Here is a 22,600-nt window from a genome sequence, read left to right as displayed (position 1 = left end):
AATTTTAGGTCGCGCAAACATGCATGCCCTAAATCCTTCATATTTTTTAGGAGAAGACATTATTTTTAAGGCACACACTTTTGCGTATTGTAAATCACCGTGTGTCATTGTTCGTGCGTCATTAAAGGCCTATATTCTAGTAGTGTCTACTTAAAGTTTTGTATTACAAGTACCCCATAACATGCTAGTTAGGCTGTGAAATTGGAAATCAAATTTGCATGTATTTTAGAGAAAACATAGATCCAAGGTTTCTTGGGTTGCATGTACACCATAGGAGTGATAGTATGCTCTAAACCCAACAGAAAGACCTTGGAGAAGATGCCTATATTCTTGGGATTAGAATATTGAGAGATAGAAAGAAGAGACTAATTGGACTTAGTCAGAGCACATACTTAGACAAGGTACTAAAGAGGTTTAGTATGGAAAATTCCAAGAATGGAGAGCTACCAATCCAAAGCAATACCAAATTAATTAAGAATCAATACTCGAGTACATATGAGGAAATAGCTGAAATGAGTTGTGTACCTTATGCTTCCGCTATTGGATCGATCATGTACACTATGACATGTACTCGCCCTAATGTGGCCTTCGGTTTGAGCATGGTCAGTCGCTATTAGGGATATCCAGGCAGAGCTCATTGGATAGCAGTCAAGAACATACTCAAGTATTTGCGAACAACAAAGGACTGGGTCCTTGTACTTGGTGGTAATGATACTTTGAGAGAAGATGGTTACAATAATGTCATCTTTCAAACGGATAGAGACAACTTCCATTATTAATCTGACTGGGTATTTTTACTGAACGGAGGAGCAGTTACTCGGAAAAATTCCAAGCAAGATACAGTGGTTGATTCTACTTGTGAATCAGAGTACATAGAAACAAGCGAAGAATCAAAAGAAGCAGCTTGGTTGAGGAATTTCATCGGAGATCTCGGAGTTGTTCCAACCATCCAAGAGCCTATAGAATTGTTGTGCGATAATGAGGGGGTGGTTGCCTTAACAAAGGAACCCAAATATCATGGTAAAACCAGACATATCGACAAAAAGTACCATTTCATCATAAATAGAGTACAAGAATGCCATCTTATTGTAAAGAGGGTATCATCTGAGGAAAACCTAGCAGATCCCCTCACAAAGGGTCTAAGTAGGGTTAAGCATATTCAACATGCTTAGAGCATTGGGCTGAGATATGATATTAGTTTTAGCAGTTAGATTACTTTTATTCTGAAACTTGTTACAAAGTAAATGTAATTGAATTTTGGTGATTAAATAAGGGTTTAGGTCATTTTTGGTCACTTAACTTTTGGTTTTTTCCTCATTTGGTCACTTAACTATTTTTAAGTTTTAAAAGGTCATCAAACTTTTGATTTTGTGCTCATTTAGTCACTTAACTTTTGATTTGGTCATATTTAGTCACCCAAATTTTAGATTTATGTTCATATAGTCACCTAACTTTTAAAATTGTGCTCATTTAGTCATTAAACTTTTAAAAAAATTTAAAAGTTTAGTGACTAAATGAACACAATTTTAAAAGTTTCGTGACTAAATGTGATCAAAACAAAAGTTAAGTAACTAAATGAGCACAAAGCCAAAAGTTTGATGACCTTTTAAAACTTAAAAGAGTTAAGTGACCAAATGAGCACAAAACCAAAAGTTAAGTGACAAAAAATGACCTAAACCCATTAAATAACAAAGTATTATTTATGAGTTTGTTTACTGCTTTTTTCAATTATTTATTATTGTGTTTCATATTTTGCATGTTTTACTTCCCGAATAATGTGATTATTCAAACTCCACGATCTTTCATACTTTTGGAAGTAAGTAGTGAATCAAGACTATCATCAATTGGATTGCAGATTGTCTGAGGGAATTAGACATAGCAATAGAACTGATACAATGTTCATGAGTACTTAGAAATAGAGATTTGAGTACTAGATAAACCCTCTCTTAGAGTATTACTTCATGGAATTCATCACGAATAATAATGAGATGATGATATCTTATAATCTTGAAATGGATAAATATGAGTTATAATTTACGAGTCGATCATACAATTGTGATACGAAAATGCATGAGTAACTTGTTATAAAACACATTGTCATGTATGGTTTGATGAGTAAAAGATGCAAGAATATGAGTCAATGTTTATTCGTTCCTTTTCCCCTAACGAGAAAAAATGATATATGTGGGCCCCTCGATGATTTGGTGTTGACTTATGTGTTGGGCCCAGCCAGGACTAAATTGATGTGTTCAATTAGAAGTCCTATATCATCACAAATCAGGAATCGGGAAACATAGATTCTGGATAAAGAGAGTGATTATCCATATCTTATTTATGGGGATATCTTGTAGAATGAAGGATTATATGGTCACTTATCTTAGGACACGTAACTGACTAGTTCAGAGTTTGACAGCAGCTTTTGGATGCTACAATTTGCTAGTTGATTTAGAACTCACACTAGCAATTATAGTTTCAGACTTACCCAAGTGGGAGACTATTCGATTAGGTGTCTAAGCCCATAACTATAATTGGTATGTACTTGAATTAATAGTAGCACAGTCCTTTTGGGTTGCCCTCAAACCTAGCAACTGGAAAGAGCAATTATGAAAGGAGAGATATTAATTTGTTATAAGATTATTAAACTAATTTAAATGATTTATTAATATGTTAAAAGATTAATATATTAATAAGATATCATAATGTTTAATTAATAGTTGGCCAGAAATTAATTAGAATTGATTTTGGGGTTAATTGTATTAATTATAAAATGCAGGGATTGGTTTGCAATTATCTAATAGGGTTGAGTGGAAGGTACCAGAACCTCCTTGGAAGGGGGTGGACGAAATCTATAAGGGGAAACCCTAATGATTTCGTCCAAGGGGCTTGGATAAGGTCTTTAGATAAGCTTAGGTCCTAAGCAAATGAGCATTAGGGTTTTCCCTAAATCCTAGACACCTCAGCTATATAAGGAGACCTTTGGCTCCAAAAATCAGCCAATCCTTCTCTTGGAGAAACCATAGGTCGAAAATTGCATACCTAGCCTCTCTCCTCATAAGTTTCCTACTTGTTAGCTCTTGGGTGTGATTCCATTAGAGGCATTGCATTTGTGGTGCTAAGCTTCGAAGAAGATCAAGATCAAAAGGATTACCAATTGTTTACTATAACAATTGAAAGGTATGTAACTCTAAAACCCTAATTGGTTAATTTCAAAAATAGCCTCCTCTCTTAGGGTTCTTGTTTTACAATTCAAAGTTATATGTTCAATAGTTAAAACATAGATCTAAAGTAGGTTGCATGTGAACTTAAGAATTGTTTTTCTAGTTTATTTGTTTTACCCAAAACCTATCATGTACTAGAGTCGAAGTAACTTTTGTGCTCTTCAGTTTTGTAAACACTCCTGAATATCTTGTACTCTTTTCAGACTAATACGAGCCAATTAGATCATATTTACACAATGTGTTCTTACTGCTTTATTTGATTGATTACACGCTTCGTTTCTCATTTCTCAATTCTAACTCACATCAAACTTCTTGTTTCTTTCTTTTTTCTCTCTTTGTGTTTCTCGCTCTTTGTAACTTAAAAGAAATATCAAAATAAATGTTTCAAGTTTAACTCATATAATATTATTTATTGACATTGTTTGTTGATCTCATAAGCGGAGTATGAATTGGTTTTATGTCTACATATAAATCTAATATATAAGAGTACAAAACAATAATGTTATATATAGGTTCATTGTTGTTGCTTTTTTATTTTTCATTTATTAAGTTTTAGTAAATATTATTATTTGTATATTTTAAAAATCGAAAGATTATAAAACAATTTTTTGTGAGGTAATTAGTTGTTTGTCAAACTGAAATTATAATTGTTATTTTTATTTTGTCATTTACCGTTAGATAATTACGTTATGTAGTGTAAATCATGTGAAAAAAAAATAAAAATAAAAAAATAATAATAAAAAATAAAAAAACAACAAAAAACAAACTGGCGTGCTATACTATTCCACTACCCCTTATTAACTTATTCAAATCTCCACGCCCTCATTATATGTCCAAGCATATGGTGATTTTTTACTTATTACAATGAACATGGCCACGAATGATCAACATGAGGTTGTTATTTTGAATAAAAGCATTATATATTTGTTTTTCAATATTATGAGATAAAATCGTTCAAATACCAAACCTTCGTAGGAAACTAAAGTCGTTGTGTAGCATAAGAAGATATTTTATCATGTCTACGTGATCATCTTGGGCAAAAACTTTGCTCATTTTAAAAAATATATTCCTACTTTTAATCTTAAATCTCCGCAGGTGATCAGACACGCCTTCATTTTCCTTTAAGATTTTTGAACACCTCTTCTAGTATTTGTAGAATAGTCTCCTTCAAGTTAATTTATCGAGAATGATGAAACTAGACTTGCTGCCTCAATTTCTTCGCACCAAAGATCTTTCATTTGAAATCAGTAAAACAACTTCAGACATGGTTGGTCTTATGCTAACTGGGGATTGAGTGCACTTTAAGGCAATTTCAATGATCTTCTTGACATGTTCTTGTTCACTCTCTGTCAGATATAAATTTTCATCAATGATCTTGAGATGCATGTTGTCCTCATACAACTTCCATGCCTATTCACGTTGTTATAGGAAATTAAAAATATAGTTAATGACCAATTTACTGAATCGAGTTATCAATGAAAAATGAATAGCTAAGGTTGCGTTTGGTTGTGGAAAATTTTTCAAAAAACAAAAAATTTGAAAAAAGCATTTGGTTGGTCCAGTTTTCCAAAGTTTTCTAAAAGAATATAAGTTTTTAATTTTTCCAAATTGTATGTAAATTAGAAAAGTCATTTTAACATTTTTCCAAAATTTTCTAAATTTCTAAGATGAAAAATAAAAACTCCACCGCTTCTAACTAAACGCATATTCTAAAATTTTCATTGAAAACTGAAAATAAAACTGAACTCTATTTTCTGAAAACATCTTATTAAAAAACGAAAATAGTTTTCCACAACCAAACGCAACCTAATTGTCTTTACAATACATGCCTAGCTTTTCAAATCATTTTTATAAAATTTTATAATATTGTATCTTACATACTCAAGGAGGTAACAAACGTCCGATCTTTGGGATTTCACATCATTGCATCTTCGACTACTTATGATTTCAAGGGTCACGACACGAAAGCTATACGTATCTACCTTGTCTGATAAGTGTCCATGTGTTGCATATTCTGGCGCGGTATAACCCCTATATTAAAATGTTCTACAAAATTTGTTATTATGACAGTTATAGAATTTGGATCCATTATATATAGTAAACAATGAATAAAGTATACAATGTTAACATACAAGGTCCCCGCAAATTTAGTGCTAACATGGGATTGGCCTTCTTCTTGAAACCTAGCCAATCCAAAGTCTGTAATTTTGGGTTGGAAGTCATCATCAATGAGAATGTTTGCTGACTTTATATCCCTATGAATGATTTTGACATGGAATTCATGGTGTAAATGTGCAAGACCCCGAGCGATCCCAAATATGATATTAAATCTTTGTTTCCAGTTCAATCTTCCTTTTGCTTCACCTAGTTGTTGTTAATTTACATTAATTGTACTAGTACATTAATGAAACTATCAACAACATAAGTAAGCAAGAAAGTAATCTTCTTTGTTTTCCATAAAACAGTTAACTTACCCCACAAGAATTTGTCAAGACTACCATTCGGCATGTATTCTAGGACCAAAAGGAGCTCTGGTCCTTCACTGGACCAACCAAGAACAAGGACAAGATTACGGAGGCGGACGCTACTCATCAGTTTAACCTCATTGTCAAATTCTAGTCTTGCTCTACCATGCCGTACAAGAAGTTTCTTCACTGCCACAACATTCTTGTTGTCTATAGTTGCCTGTTACACATGAAGATCAAGGATTACGTTAATTTTAAGAACCGAAGGATTCAGTTATTTGAAATCTTCATTATGGTTGTAGTTGTTAGAAGTTCTCTGCAATTACAAACCGTAGATAGGGCTAATGCATTCTTTGTTTCTATTGAAAGTTAAAATAAATTATTTTGTAACCTTAAACACCTGTAAATGTTTTGAAGTAATTAGGTGTGAGTTAATACATGAGTTTATTTAAAAGAAAAATTAAATATGGAATTCTAAACATTTGAGAAGTTTTAATTTATAAAAAAAAATAAGAAAAATATTGAATTATTAAAATAAAGTATTATTTCACTTTTAAATTTAAACAATTAATTTAGATAAATAAACAAAAAAAAACTAATAAGGTTTAATTTAGTAATTTTGAAATTAGAAGTTAGTCTATTAATAAAATTGATATACATTTATTATTATATTTAAATACTATATAAAAATTTTAAAAATGAAGAAACCATAAAATGACATGTTGAATAGAAATTAATTTAAAATAATTATAAAATGACATATTTTTAAATACATAAGAATATGAGGCAAAAAAAATTTAGTTTATTACGGTAGATTAGGTTGAAAGGGATTTAACAATAAATAATTTCTTATTTTTGTAAATTAATAATTTGAATAATTAGGCAATTAGCTATACGAAAGTCCTGTACCGAACAAAGTTGGACTTAAATGCCATTTTAATGGGCGAATTCCATTTATATCTTCATAAACTTTGTTAATTATATATACACCTTGTAAAACTCCAAATTAAATGTATATTCTTATAAAACCTATAAATCGTATATATATATATATATATATATATATATATATATATATATATATATATATATATATATATATATATATATATATATATATATATCCAAATATATGTTTAATAATAATAAATATATTTAAAATTTAAAAACATTATCTTTAAAATAAATTATAACAAAACTATTAAAATACTCATTTGCAATCCCTTTTATAACCGAGCTCCTTATTCAAGAATATGCTTATTCACGACCCGAATTTTTGCCATTTCATACTATTTATAACCGATTAGCAAAACTCGATTATTTTATATTTCTAATCGATTGCTAAACAACATATTCAATTTCCTTGAATTAATTTAGGAAACCTACAATTATTCTTTTCCAAACTATTTTCTTCTTTCCCTGGTTCTCGGTGATTCTTAGTTACAGGTAAAATCATTGAAAAATTAATTTCAATGTGGGTGTTAATATTTTCTAAGGATACATGAAGTAACTAGGTCGAAAATAGCAATGTATGGAAGAGTAATATTGTAATGTTACAAGTTAATTATTTTCTTACCTATAAAAAATCAATTTAAAGATAGTGTTTTTAAATTATGTAATATATTAAATATGACTAAATTAAGTATCAGGAAATATATGTGAGTATGTAGGTTTTATAAGGATATATACAAGTAATTTAAAGTTTACAAGGATATATACTTAATTACAGAAGTTTATATGGATATAGACGAAATTTTCTCTCTCTCTCTCTCTCTCTCTCTCTCTCTCTCTTAAAAAAAATTAGGATTTGTAAAGAATATGTGTGACAACTCGAAATTTTCATTCGGTCAAACCCTAGCAGTCAATCACATCATATTATAAGTCAAGTTCACTTGTACTTGTTTTTGGGACAAATGAGTTCATTTGATTATTTTAATATTATTTTTAAACGAACGGGTGAAAGAAAGTGTCGTCTTGGGTTTTGAAATTTGAAAACCGCAAACACCTCGTGTCTTAGAAGTTTGCGACCAAACTTTTATGTTTGGGTCGAAAAATCATCCAAAAACGTAAACACGTGCCTTAAGCATGAGTTTACTCCCCAAAAACTAGTCATTTGTGTTTACTACCCATTTTGTAAAAGAGTAAACTCCAAACTCTCTCAAGTATCATCCTAGTTTTTGTTCTAGATCTTCAAACTAGTAAGTGTTCTAACCATTTCAAGTTAGTATATCACTTAATCTAGTGATTGTACATCCTTTAATCCATTCATTGATGTGTTTTGACTAGTTTTTGCAAAACACCAAGAACACACACTAGTGTTCTTGGACTTAAAGTTCATTTCAAGCTTCCACAATGTAAGTACATCTATCCTAGAGTCATTTAAAGCTAGCTATACATGTTTTTACCAAGGAAAAGTCCCAAGAACACCAAGTTAAAGGTGTTCACGGTTTTAGGAGGTCCTAAAACCGTAAACACCAAGTTTAGGGCCCAAATGTTGTGTTAAGGTGTCTAGATGCTTCACAATGCCTTAGGGACTTGTCTAGATCCATCCTTGAAGAGTTTATCACACAAAAAGCACCAAAACTTTCCATTTTTATGTGTTTACGGTTTGGGGATGTCCCAAAACCGTAAACACCCCAAAAAGTGTGTAAATGTCCCACGGTTGTTCCTTATGTCTAAATCTAACGTAGACTAGTGTCATGTTTGAGCTAAGGACTTGAAAACCGCCAAATACCAAACTTATGAGTTTAAGGTAGTAAACTCATGGAGAAATGGTCCTTAGACCGTAAACTTCATTTAGGAGTGTTTTGATGCCACACAACACTTCCTAAGGCTAAATCATGAAGTAGGAATGCTTGGAATAGCTTAGAAGACTTCAAACCAACAAATGGTCATAAGGTTAGGAGTTTACGACCGTAAACTCAAGGGGTGTTAGTCCTTAGGGAGTAAACTCATTTTAAGAGTGTTCCTTGAACCCCAATCATACTAGCATTTCCCTAAAACACTTAGATGCACTCCTTAGCACTTATAACACTTATACAAAGTGTTTGTAATGCCTTAGAGTGTCTTGACTTTGTTTATTAGTTATTTAAAGACTAATTGTTTATATACATATATCCTTATATGTTATTAGGATCTTTGTGCGTGTCTAAGTCTTCACTTGACACCAAGCACTTATCCGACACTTCCTTCCGATCCACTTGCAACAGGTGAATTCATACCCCTTAATCAATGTTTTAACTGTTTTTAAATGTTTTATAGGGGGGATACGAGTAGAATTATGCTAATTATTATATTAACCACATGCGATTAATAAGCAGCATTCAAATGATTCGCTACTCATTAGTCGTTTTACCAAACAGTTTCCTTCAAATGTTATTCATAAACACTTTATATGTTTAAAACTCCTTATTACACTGTACCTGTTACTCTGTATTTTTCATTTCAAACTTATTTACAATTGTGTTTCAAACAAATGTTTCTTTATACTAAACTGTTTTATCAAATCCATGCCTTCAAACCGTTTTATAGATTGACATCAAGTCGATCTTTTCTTAGATAATAATTATGTTCAAAGGTTTTACAAAACTTATTTTATGCTTTTATATTATAAATTGCATGCCTATATATGTATAGTTATATAAGAAATGTTGAAAGGACTTAGGAAGGCTATCCACCCTATTTCCTTTTCCTTGATTTGGATATGGTCTGGTGGGATATCGGGTACCCGTCCGAAGGTCGTTTAAATATTAGTTATATATCATGTGTACATATATAGTCATAAAGGTCCTTCCAGTTCATCCAATGCCCTTGGGTAGCAAGGGTATACATCCATGTCCATACGTACCTGTTAGATTACTAGTAAATTACCATATGGGTAGGTTAGGAAGATACTCAAACTATTACTAGAACGCGATATCATACAATGAGTCAGTTCATTCATGAGTCAATACTTTCTAGAACATTACAGTACATTACTATACTTGCTAGATAGAGAGAACATACATTACAGCTAGAACGTTACAGTACATTACTATATTATTACATAGATATGTTTACATGATCACACTTACATGAGTACAACTACATGATCACTTACATGATTACGCTTACATATACATAGGACAGACGTCACTAGGTGCTATAGCATGGAACTAGTTCAGGATCTAACTATACCGATGAATCACAACGCAATTGTGATAGTTATATCGAGTATACATGATCATAGTAATGTGGATGCTCACGGCTTGCATACATGCATGGGTCGTGGGTAGGTCCCAAAATTCCTTTGACAGGGGAGCATATAGCCTGGGATCTAGCAATCACATTATACCTTATCCCTCAAATAAGGCAATTGTGTACCGATGTAGTTATTTGTTACAAATGCTACAGTACTTAGAAGAATTACCCTAGACTTAATGTAATTAGTACGGTTGTAGTTCGACAATACACCATAGTACTATTTCATTTTCCCATTACATTCACTTCGTGAACATTCACACGACACACGGTAATGTAGAAACTATATTTTTGGTTAATGTAGTCAGACTTGGGAAAATACACACTCTTTCAAAAGACACACACAGACACTAGATGCCTTGGTAGAAGGCTACATATAGATCAGTTAAGTCTTGGTAGATGACTCCCAGTTATAATAGTAGGAATCATAGGGATTTCTAGAGTTTTTCAAACGTTTACAGTTGTTTTACATACATTTTCAATACTTATGATTCACATACATTTTCAATACTTACAATTCATATACATACAAATTCTTACATACAAATTAAGACACTAAAATACTTATGATCTCACCAGCTTCAAAGCTGATACTTGCTTTCGAAATTACTTTTATCCTCAGGTCATCAATAGACAGGTACCGATGCAAGGTTTAGAGAAGATGGAGCTTGTTCAAGACTCATCTTTCATTTTGATTTATGCTTTAGTGTCTATTATAATTTGACAGAACACACTTGTATAATAATTATATTATTAATGCAATGGATGATGTTGTTGCTTGTTTACTACTTTTCATTGTTGTGATACTGTACATGACGTCCTCCGCGCCAGAACGTTTCCGGCGTTCTTGGTTTCGGGGTGCGACGGAGTGGTATCAGAGCATTGTTTATAGTGAATTAAGTATATCAACCCATAAAAGATATACTAACTATAAATACATAAGGGATTAAAAATACTCTGACCAAGAGTTTATACTTTAAATAATAAAATATTTAATAAAGTATACGTGCCTACATTCACACTAAAATCAGTGTCACTAGGACAGTACAAAAGAATTACGATTGTTGGGCAATACAGGTGGGCTTAGAGACATATGGTCAAAACTGGGAAGATATAGCATGATCACCTAGATTATCCGAGGGTTGACTAGCATGTGCCTAAGTTTAATTGTGTGGTTGCAACAAGTCTAAAATCTTACCAACCCTACCAGATTGAGAACAATAGAACATAACATTAAACTTAAAATACTATAGGAGTATTTGGTGTTACTATAAATACGTTATACTTGAGAACTAAAACGGGATCTTCATTACTAAGTTGATAGTTACTAAGTGGATACACAAAGGCTATATGTAATTAGGATGTTATAGACTTAAAATCTATGAAAATTTTACTTTACCCCTATTCTGTGTGAATTTAGAGTTAAGGTCACATATTCGAAGGCCTATCCTGTTTCGATTACATATAACTGGTATGCACTTCACAAATAGCGATGTAAATAATGAAGATTTTCTAAATAGTTATCTAGATAGTTCGTCTAATAATTATTTTCTTACTCCAATTCTCGCGTAGATAACATGGCCGGACTCCATCCCCACGGCAACCCGTACCTTCCAAACGAGGTCATTGCTGGATGGTTTGAAGAAGAACCAGAGAATGATCATCCTATCCCTTTGAATGATCACCATGATGAAAACCTTTCGGACGATGCTAACTCCGAACCCGAGGTTGAGAACCTACCCCAAGCAGCTCCCTTTCCAATTCCTAACCCTCGTCCGGCTTTTCATGGCCCGACGCCTCCATGGGTGGAATGCTTGGAAACATGGAGCCAAGAACAAGATCAGCCCATGCCATTTGATGGTGACCGAAGCTTTTATGACCTAAGCAATGGGGGCTCAGCAGACAGAACCTTGCCAATCTTGGTCCGCAGAGTGGCCCGGAATGAGATTCAAGGCAGGACTGCCCTACATCAGATTACCGAAGTTGTCGCCGATGTGAGAATGCATACCCTCCGCACCATTCATCTAGAAGATGCTCACGAGAGATCTGAGAGAAACCATGAAACCCTGCTGCAAGCACTGGCTGAATCACGAGCCGAAGTCATAGAGCTCCGAGTACGCCAGAGGGTGTACGAAAGACACCTACTTGACGTGGAACGTCAATTGGCTGAACTGAGAGTTCACCAGAGGGATGACCGTTGCCAGTAGTAGACGCTTTACTTTATTTTCCTTATTAAAAGTAATCGTTTTTCTGTCTATGCCCGATGTGGCATTTTCTATGAAATTATCTTGTACTGTAAGTACTTTTTGTTAGGTCTTTATGCTGTCAAGAACTATCTTCTCTGGATATGATGTAAGACCTTTACAATGTCATTTTCCCGAATCTTTACATCGTGAATATCAAAGATATTGACAGCTGGCTAACTTCTGAGTCATTCTTCATTCAAGTACTCTTATCATACTTTCATTGGAGTCTATCTGAAACATGCTTTAGTCAAGTGATTGGACTATAGTAATTTAGCTCTGGAGACATTTCCAAGTCTCTTTCAGTGGTTGGATCATGTTATTCACCAACCAACTATACCTCGGCTTGAACGACAAACGTCTTGAGACCATTCTACGAACTTACTTCTATTCCATTACTAGGACTGCATCATAGGGATGTAGGTCAACCATTCATGAACACACCTCCACTCAGTACTAGGACTGCATCATAGAGATGTAGGTCAAACCTTCACGAACATACTTCCATTCCGTGCTAGGACTGCATCATAGGGATGTAGGTCAAACTTTCAAGAACACACTCTTCCTCTTTTCTTGAGCAATCGAAGTACATCTAGGGTCAACCAAAATCGCTCACAAAATCCTTATCTTTCGTGCTAACAGAATCATGTCGTCATCAAGAAACAATTACCTTCACACGTACATCTCTTTCTTCGAGATCGCTTTTCCAGCGAAGCCGTCATATCAGAACACCGAAGTACTCATGCATGGAGTACCTCATAGTTCTTTTCTTTTCCGAAGAAATCCACGAAGTACCAATCGTGCAGTACTTCAAGTTTAATCCAAGGATTCATGAGGTTGACCTATCACTGAGGAATGTATACATAAGAGTGATATATAATCAAGGTTCTATAGGTTTAGAATTGATGATTCCACTTTAACTTCTTTTTCCTCGATGGGATGTGAGCTTAAAGAAGAATCAGTTATTCGACTACCTTTTCAATCTTAATTATATACGACTCGTATACACGAGATTGTGATTGTGAAACCATATATTAATTCTAACATGAACCTCAGGACGGAGAACTGACCAAGCCTACAAGTAATCGCATCGTCATGTGAACAAACTTAGAACCCAGTAGAACTCCTGTAAACCGATCGCCCTACTGTCTAAACACCTACGGAGATACAAGAACAGCCCGGACAACTTAACGAACTACACAGAAATAGAATTAGAAGACTAGGCTTCTCACCCTGGAGAAATCCGGTCTTATTCTTCCAGAGATCGACGGATTGCATCGTATGTACCTCAGATATCGAGGACTCCGTCAAGATTTTTCATTAGAAATCGTTATCTCTGCCTCGCATAGATGAACTGGTTGAGCAAACGCAAGGAAAGAATTACTTTCAGAAATGGACCTGAGATCCGAATATCACCAGTTCGAGTGTTAGGGAAGGATGTCCGAAAGACTACCTTCTGAACTCAATGCGGACACATCGAGTCCATAGTGATACCCTTCGGATAGGACCAATACGCCTATAGTATTCATGAGTTTAATGAATAGGGCCTGTCTTTCTTACTTGGATCAGTTCGTCATTTCTCCATATAATGACTTACTTATCTACCCTCGCTGTAAGAAGGAACCCCTGGAAACATTACCCCTCGGAGATACTTTTCGCAAAGTTCTCTGAACTCGAGTTTTGGAATTGAAGAGTCAAAATTTCCTAAGACACACTATTAGTGATGTGGAAATTTTTCAATACTCTCGCAATTTATCTGAAACCGTTGGGAATTGATTGGCACCGTAGACGCCGATAAAATTCGCCAAATTCTAGGTCTTACAGACCTATTGTCTTTGTTCTTCCAAAACCCCTCGCAAATCACAGAAAACCATACGACCTTCACCCAGCAAGGAGTGGCCCTTGACTGGGAAGTTAAACAAGAAAAGGAAACCTTGGAGATTCCGAGGGAGAGACCAAGTTCTTTAGGAAATCTCACTCTAGGAATGGCTTAATACGCTTCGGAAAGCGTGGAATGCTAAATCCAATATAGTTAGGACCTCCGAGATTCTTACAAGAATCGGTCCAGTACCTCGTAAACTAGACCTACTCCGCGAACTCAGTAACGTACATTCTACTCTTCGCGTCTCAATCGTGAAACCATACCTTTCCGTTACGACTCTTGTAAGTCCACTCGTCGAGATCCTCGCCTTCGTATTAGAACCATAGTGACCCTCGACCGAGAGGTCAAGCGGACGAAGCAACGCAGTCGCCCGTTAGTGAAGGTTCGTTGGGATACCAACCGAGGACCCAATTTCACTTAGGAGCGCTAGAACCAATCGATTAGGAAGTTTCCACCTCTTGACTCGATCATTCATACCTACTTCCTTACCTAAATTCTAATTTCGGGACGAAATTCCCTTTAATAGGGGGATGATGTGACAACTCGAAATTTCCATTCGGTCAAACCCTAGCAGTCAATCACATCATATTATAAGTCAAGTTCACTTTTACTTGTTTTGGGAAAAATAAGTTCATTTGATTATTTTAATATTATTTTTGAACGAACGGGTGAAAGAAAGTGTCGTCTCGGGTTTTGAAATTTAAAAACCGCAAACACCTCAATTTTCAAGTTTTATTTGATAATCGATGTTGAATAAATGATATGAAGTGGATTTTTGTTGATTATCGATGATGTTGATCTAATAACGTTGGGAGTATAATTAATCATAGATGTTCAAGATCTGATCGTATTCAAGCACAATTGAAGGTTGAATTAAAAGAACCAAGAACGAATTTTTTTTGTTAACTGTTGAATCGTATTGATTATTGACGAAGACCAATGATTGATTAGAACTGGATGATGTTGATGATGATTTAATTGAAAAAATCTTTATGATTGTTGAAAGTTGGAGAAAAAATTTGGATGATGAACGATGAATGGGTTTGAACTACAGATACGTATTTGAGATTTAAAGTTGTTTTCATATTTACAAGTTTGTCACCGTGTCTTTTTATGCTTGAATAAAATGAGTGGCTGAGAATGATTCCTTTATTCTCAACTTTTTTTATTTTTCTCAATTGAACCCACCTATATATATATATATATATATATATATATATATATATATATATATATATATATATATATATATATATATATATATAGTGAAGTTAATAGCGCCGAGTTCTCGGTAGGATATCGTTTCGCGGATGTTTGCAAATTATCGGTTACAAATAGCATTATGTAAAAAGCTAGCATGACAAAAAAATTAGATAAGTTGTTAAATCTGCTGTTAGCTTTTGATACGTTATTATAATAGATGAAATTATCAAAAGGTTCAAAACTTACGAAAAAAAAAGTAACAAATGTAAAGTGATAATTTATAATGCGTTTAAAGAAAAAAAAATCGCTTTGAGAAATGGTCTCTTTCTCTCGTAGGCCTCGGACTGTTTTTTAAATTTGTGAAGTTTTTTTGTTTTTTTGCATTAACTGTTAAAAAAGTTTCTCCACTTATATCCCACATGTATACTTCCAAATATTTATTGTCAATGTTTTTCAATGATATGATTGATTTTAAGCCATATTATTGTATATATCTATGTTATATTTTAGTAAAAACTAATTTTTATCTAGAAATACCAAAATTATTAATCAGTTTTCGGACTTCTTCTTGTAATTTTGGAGTTTTTTCTTTTTCCATATTTCGAAATTTCAGTCATAAATCCAGAATATTTTTCTAGAATCCCGGAATGTCAGTCCGATTTTTTTTAATTGTCTTTTTTCTTAGTCTGGAATCCTCAATTTTGGACTTGGTGGTTATTTTCCAAAGTAATAATTTTTTTGGTTATTTTTTCTTCAAATACAGATTAAATTATGGTTAGATTACTAATATCCCTAAAAAAGTTACGTATTTTGCTAACCAATGTTTTGGCGGTATTGACGATAGTGGCTTGGTACTTTTTTAGATTAATTTGTCAATCTTTGTGTTCTTCTTGTTCAAATTTAGAGACTTTGCTATGTTCATTAGCTTCCTTTTAGTGGTGTTGGTGTTTTCATTTATGGTATGTAGGTGGTTTTTTTTAATGAAAATCATTTTGCTGTTCAAAAACTAAATAAAATATTGTATACTATTACCTTATACATTTCACCGAATCCTCCTCTCCCTATTCGATTTTCTTCGTTAAAATTTCCAGTTGCTAGTTTCATATCTTTATAGCTGAAATTTACTGCCCCTTGTAGCTCAGAAGCATCTATTTATATGAAATGGCAAACATACATGCAATTAGATATGATTTCCTAATTCTTATACTAGTTAATGAATTTGAATAGAATTCAAGTTGTCACCTTCTTCAATTGCCTTTGATCTTTTTGGTAGTCGATACCATAGTGAGAAAACAAGCATAAGAAAGAATATGCCTCCACCGACTGTTACTGCAACAATCATGCCTAATCTGCTTGAACTCTCTGCAACATACAATGATAGAAATTATTTTTGTTAGGTTATTCTCATGACTAAATGTGAGGATAAACATATTTTAACGGTGAAGTAGTGAAGAAACTTTTGGGTGATGCTTATTTTAATCCATTATACTTGGCTCTCCATGTTTAAACATCAAATAGATTTGCAAAAACACAAAACTAACACTTGAATTGGTAAAAGGATGCGAATAGCTAGAATAGAGTCATTCGACCATTATCATAAACTCAAGTGTGTATGTATATTTAGGCAACAATGGCGTTTTTTTATTAAAAAAATAACAAGTTTATTGGTCTGAAATAGTAAGTAAAAAAATTAAAATAAGAAAGGGAAAAGTCCTTCCTGGTGAATCTCAGAATTTACATCCATATACAAATATTACCTTCTTGTAGAAAAGACGTGATGTCAATTGTCTGGTTATCTTTAAAAAATGGTGTGCCAAAATACCTCATAAAACACCCCAAATTAATAGCTCTTCCTTCGGTATTAGGGAGACAATCTACTAAATTGTTATATGCTGTATCCAGACAGTCTTGGCAAATATTTTGAGTTGTGTTTTCAATGCATTGTGCAATTGCGTACAATGTTGCATTCCCACTTGAGCGTGTTGTCGTAGATGCAACATAAAAGTTAGAAGTTCTTGGTGTGGCAACTTGAATATCTAACAAAAACTCCTCCATAAATTTGTTGAAGGTTGATGGCTCAGATGTTGATTGATTACCACATATTCCAGCTGAAGTCACTCCTACATCCTCTATCACTGTTGGATCATCGTAGTAATTTTGGTAGTTCTGATACCTTAAGGAAAAAGAAATGAAGAGTGATAATACACTAAAACAAAGATCACAAATGGTTTAAACGAATATTAGAATGTTAGTTTCTAGACCACATTTTAGAATACACATTACATATGGATTAAGGAACATTTAGAGTACTAACATTTCTAAATATTTTATGATTAGCAGAATTTATTAAACTAAAAAGAAGCTAATAAACAAGCACTCAAGTGTGATTACATGAGTTAGGTAAGTAGCTGATAAGAATGGATTTGAAACCCAGATAAATGAGAACTTTTTACATTTGATGAAACACAAATAAACTAGTCAAGCAATATTGTTTAAGATCTTTAAAACTAACAAGAAATAAAACTATTTGTCATTAGACAAACAACATCTTTTATGCCCAACCAACTGTTGTGTTGAATTAATGTAAAATTTAGTAATGTTGTATTTTGAAATTGTTCAAATTGTGAATGAGTTAACCCAACAACTTAATTCATTATTTGACCAGTGGAATGATGTTATTCCATGGACTAAGAGGAGAAAGAAGAAAATGTTATCTTTAAAGGTGACTTTAAGAAGGCATTTGATAACTTCAGTTGGAAGAAGATCTCATAGATAATGACGACCTAAATCGAACATAAAGGGGTTTGAATACGGGTAAAATTGCATCAGAGTCCCCAGATCAAGAGATGCTACCATTGGAATGTACGCTTTCTGGGGTTGCTAAATCTTTGTATATACTAAAAAATATAAAGCTGCTCAAAGAAATGGAGTGGATTAACGATATCGAATTGGTTTATCTGGGAGACTTGAAATGAAAATTGTGGTTCTCGTGCTTGCAAGAATAGTATCCATGGTACTATGTTAAAGAAAGGCTAGCATGTTTATCAATCCTAGGCATGCCCCCGGATGGGTGGTTGGCTGACAAAAGTTGCTAGATGTTGGGGTGAAGTCTTGGAAGAAGAAATTTGTAATCCCGGGGATAAAAATAGAGATAGATGAAGGGTTGTGATCTCCACCAACCAAGGACAATGGATTCAAAGCAAATTCGCAGTCATTGTCAACGGAGTCAGATTCGAAATCATTGTTATTGAGGACAAAGGGGAATCCAAAAATCTAGCACCATGTTTATCAGAAATTGATGCTAGTAGCAATGATGCTTCTGGTTCAGAGAATGACTGGAACAAATTAATCGATGAACAACTTCATGAAGAGAACCAATACACATTGGAGAGGACTCCGGCCATGGAAGATGTTACAAGAAGCGCGTGGAAACCAAGAGCGTTGGGCAGAAAGAACAACGACGTGATTAAAAAAATTAGGGATTTTGACTGCGAAGAGTCAGACAACGCCCACCAAAATTCAAAAATTATTTTTAAGAGTAAACCTTGTTGGGGTTGAAACACACTTTTATTCCGAACTAGAGCAAAAGAGAAGAGCTTACATGCTCAATATTACAAGAAAAAGAAACAACCCTCTAATACTCACTCTAAGTATTACATACTACACTCTCTGTTTTATGGTGCTCTACAACTGAAGTTAGAGCTCTTATTTATAGTTAAGCTAGTCTACCATAACTAATATTACCTTTTAATGTGTTCATCATGTGAAATGAAGAAGCTGTCATTTGAGTGCTTATTGTCAACATAGATGGAGGTGCAGCTACTGGTGTCAGGTTCACACCCAAGTCTCCCAAGTCAGGTTTACACTCACATTCTCCCCCTTAAACCGAACTTGGCTCGAGATTCGTCACGCCGATCATGTTTCGCATTTCACTATGTTTGACGTATGCTAAAGCCTTTGTAAAGATGTCCGCCTGTTGATCCTTCGAGTTGACATATTCCACTATAATTTGCCCACGTTCAACACATCTCGTATGAAGTGATAACGAATGTCAATGTGTTTTCTTCAACCATGAAACACGGGATTTTTCATCAATGTGATAGCTGACTTGTTATCGACATATAAGGTGATAGGCATGATATGATGTCCCGTGAGCTCCTTCACAAGATTAGCAAGCCAAATGGCTTGACATGCTGCTGTTGTAGCTGCCATGAACTCGGCTTCACATGTGGACAAAGCAACAGTCTTTTGCTTTTGGGATTGCCAATTTATCACATTTCTTCCTAGATAGAAACTCATTCCACTTGTGCTCTTGCTATCAACAGGGTCACCTCCAAGATCAATATCTGTAAAACCAACCAAATCTTCAATTTCACGACCTCTTCCATAGTTGATTCCAAGGTAGTAAGAAAGTAATCCCAAATCACTAATTTCGAATTCTTTCTTCATTTGTTCTTTGAATTCGACAACATCGTTAGTGTTCGACCCGATAATGATCAAGTCATCAACATAGACACCAACAATAAGAATTTTGTCTTTTGAGCTCCTTTTGTAAACAACTGGGTCTTGTGAACTTTTTGTAAAACCAAGTCTTTTTAAGCTTGAACACCTTGTGACTGTTTGATTTATCAACATATCCTTCTGGTTGGGTGACATAAACCTCCTCTTTGAGATCTCCATTGAGAAAAGCCGACTTGACATCGAGATGGTGGACAACCTACCCATGTTGAGCTGCAAAGGCAATAATGAGCCTTACGGTGTTAAGTCATGCTACCGGTGCAAAAACTTCATCAAAGTCGACTCCTTCCTTTTGTACAAATCCTTTTGCTACAAGTCGAGCTTTATGCTTCACCACTTTTCCCAAGTTGTCTTTCTTCACTTTGAACAACCATTTCAAACCGATTACTTTGTGTCTGGGTGGAAAATCGGTAAGTTTCCATGTCTTATTCTTCTCGATTGCATCCAACTCTGTTTGCATAGCCTCCTGCCATGCCTTAGAGGTTACCGCCTCTTTAAAATTCAAGGGTTGATCCGCTGCAATCATCAACAGTTCTCCGGGTTCAAGGAATACATTTTCGGTTTCAGAATAAATTTTGGTTAATGGACGCAATCCCCTTGGCCCAATCTCACTAAAAGGGATTTCCATATGGGGCGAGGTAGAAGAAAACAAGGCTGAGACAGGAGTTTGTGGAGCTGGTTCAGGCTTGTCAAATTCAGCATATGGTTGTTCAACTTGGATAGCATCGATTCCTGGACTGTTTGGTTGTTCCTGGTTGATTTCGGGGTTATTTTGAGGTGTTTCGAGGTGTATTTGGGGTTGTGGTTCAATTATGGTAAAGATCTTAGGAGTCTCCATCTCTTCTTGTTTGTTTTTGTACCAATTCCATTCTTCTTTTTCGTCAAAAACAACATCACGACTAATTCGAAACATTTGGTCTTGCGGATCGAACAAGCGGTTGCCTTTAGTTCCATCTTCCACACCTAAATACACCATCTTTTTACTTCGATCATCAAGCTTCTTCAAGTGACCACCTACAAGTTTAGAAAAAGCAAGACAATCAAAAACTTTTAGATGTTCAAGGTTGGGCTTTTTGCCAAACAATGTTTCATAAGGCGTCTTGTCGGGATGTGCTTTTGTTGGCAGGCGGTTGAGAAGATAAACTGCATGACTAACTGCTTCTCCCCAAAACTCTCCCAGAACATTTCTACCTTTGAGCAGACTTCTTGCCATGTCCATAACGGTCCGATTTCGCCTTTCTACAACTCCGTTCTGTTGAGTCGAATTTGGTGTCGTAAGATGCCTTTGAATACCATTTTCTTCACAAAATAATGAGAATTAGAATTCTCGCCCTCGGTCCGTTCGAAGTGTCTTTATTTGATAACCCAAATTCTTTTCAACCATCAACTTGAACCGTTTGAAAGCCCTCAAGGCTTGAGACTTCTCCGATAGCATGTAAACCCACATCCACCGGCTAAAATCATCTACTAAAAGGAGAAAATATTTACTCCCTCCAACAGACGTAGGTGTGATCGGACCACATAAGTCTGCATGAACAAGTTGTAGAGGTTTTTTAGCCCGAAAAACTACATGATCCGGGAAAGGAATTCGGGTTTGTTTGGAAAGAACGCACCCTTCACATACTTGGTTTGGGTGCACAATCTTTGGGACTCCGATTGCCATATTCTTTTCGGACAACTTCTTTAAGGCGAGGAAGTTAACATGACCGAGTCTAGAATGCCATATCCAAGTTGGTTCGTCTTTTGTTGCTAAAAAACAAGTCGGTCTACCGGTCCTTAAAGGAGTTTTATATAACCGGTTTGGGGATCGTTTAACTCTCAAAAGTATAGTTTTGTTTCTGTCAAACAATGTCAGATCCGACCCATCCATTATGACCCGACTCCCTTCCTCCGTCATTTTTCCAAGACTAATAATATTGTTTTTTAGACTTGGAATGAAATATACCTCATTAAGGAGTCTTTGGTTACCATTTTTGCAATCGAATAAAATCGACCCTTTTCCCAAAATAGCGACGGTCGAACCATCACCAAATTTCATGTGACCCGTAACGTGCTCATCTAGTTTGCGAAACTTTGAGCGGTCTCCAGTCATGTGATTGCTAGCACTGTTGTCGAGATACCATACCTCAGACTCGACTCGACTTTCTCCTGATGCAAGAAGATTAACACAAATCTTCTCTCTTAGAGACACCTTTTTGTGTGCATATTCTTGTGCGACTGCCATCATCAAAATAGGATCTTCTTCATTGGCTTTAGTGAGGTTCGCCTCCTCACCTCGATTCTTGTTTGGACACTTCGAAGCATAATTACCAAATTGTTCACAAGTAAAACATTTGATTTTACTTTTATCCTTTCGAGAAGGATTATGGTCATTCCGATTTTTATTGTACTCGCGACCACCTCCTTGGCCACATCCACGACCTCGGCCTCATCCCTGGCCTCGGTTACCATGTCCTCCTCGTCCTCTTGAAGTGTTTGACGAGTTTCTCTCGTCATTTTGCTTCGAACGAGATGCCCACTCGGCATGTGTAAGCAATAGAGAAGGTCCTCCTTCTTTTTCTCCATAGCTTCGAAGTCTCTCTTCATGGGTCTTAAGATGACCCACAACTTCTTCCACTGTGATATTCTTCAAATCTCCGAATTGCTCGATAGATGTTACGATTTGTATAAATCGTATCGGTACGACTTGCAGAAACTTCTTCACAACCGTAATTTCTTCAATCTTTTCACCTAGATATCGAATATCGGTTACGAAAGTATTCAATCTCATGGAAAAATCATCTACTGATGCACTGTCCTTCATCCAGATCACCTCAAGGTTACTTCTCAAGG

General features: G+C 34.8%; 1 protein-coding gene across 4 annotated transcripts in view; it reads right to left on the bottom strand.

Moving 5' to 3' along the window:
* Positions 1–4,113: 4,113 nt before the first annotated feature.
* LOC145092871 (cysteine-rich receptor-like protein kinase 2) overlaps positions 4,114–22,600 on the bottom strand; it is a 31,482-nt gene continuing 12,995 nt past the window's right edge. The window contains exons 2-8 of one of the 4 annotated variants that reach the window (XM_079030860.1): positions 17,008–17,423; positions 16,493–16,612; positions 16,283–16,398; positions 5,693–5,903; positions 5,351–5,582; positions 5,096–5,249; positions 4,114–4,628 (exon numbers count right to left, since the gene is read on the bottom strand). In XM_079030860.1, the coding sequence (XP_078886986.1) occupies positions 4,428–4,628; positions 5,096–5,249; positions 5,351–5,582; positions 5,693–5,903; positions 16,283–16,398; positions 16,493–16,612; positions 17,008–17,423 (1,450 nt within the window). In that variant the 3' untranslated portion in view covers positions 4,114–4,427. Of the gene's footprint in view, positions 4,629–5,095; positions 5,265–5,350; positions 5,583–5,692; positions 5,904–16,282; positions 16,399–16,492; positions 16,613–17,007; positions 17,424–22,600 lie in introns of those variants that run through there. The other 3 variants (XM_079030862.1, XM_079030861.1, XM_079030863.1) reach the window with 3 other exon arrangements.

This window comes from Lactuca serriola, chromosome 3, assembly GCF_051521515.1.
Source record: "Lactuca serriola cultivar US96UC23 chromosome 3, Lser_US96UC23_V15, whole genome shotgun sequence".
NCBI lineage: Eukaryota > Viridiplantae > Streptophyta > Magnoliopsida > Asterales > Asteraceae > Lactuca > Lactuca serriola.
This window is presented reverse-complemented; position numbering and strand designations above follow the sequence as displayed.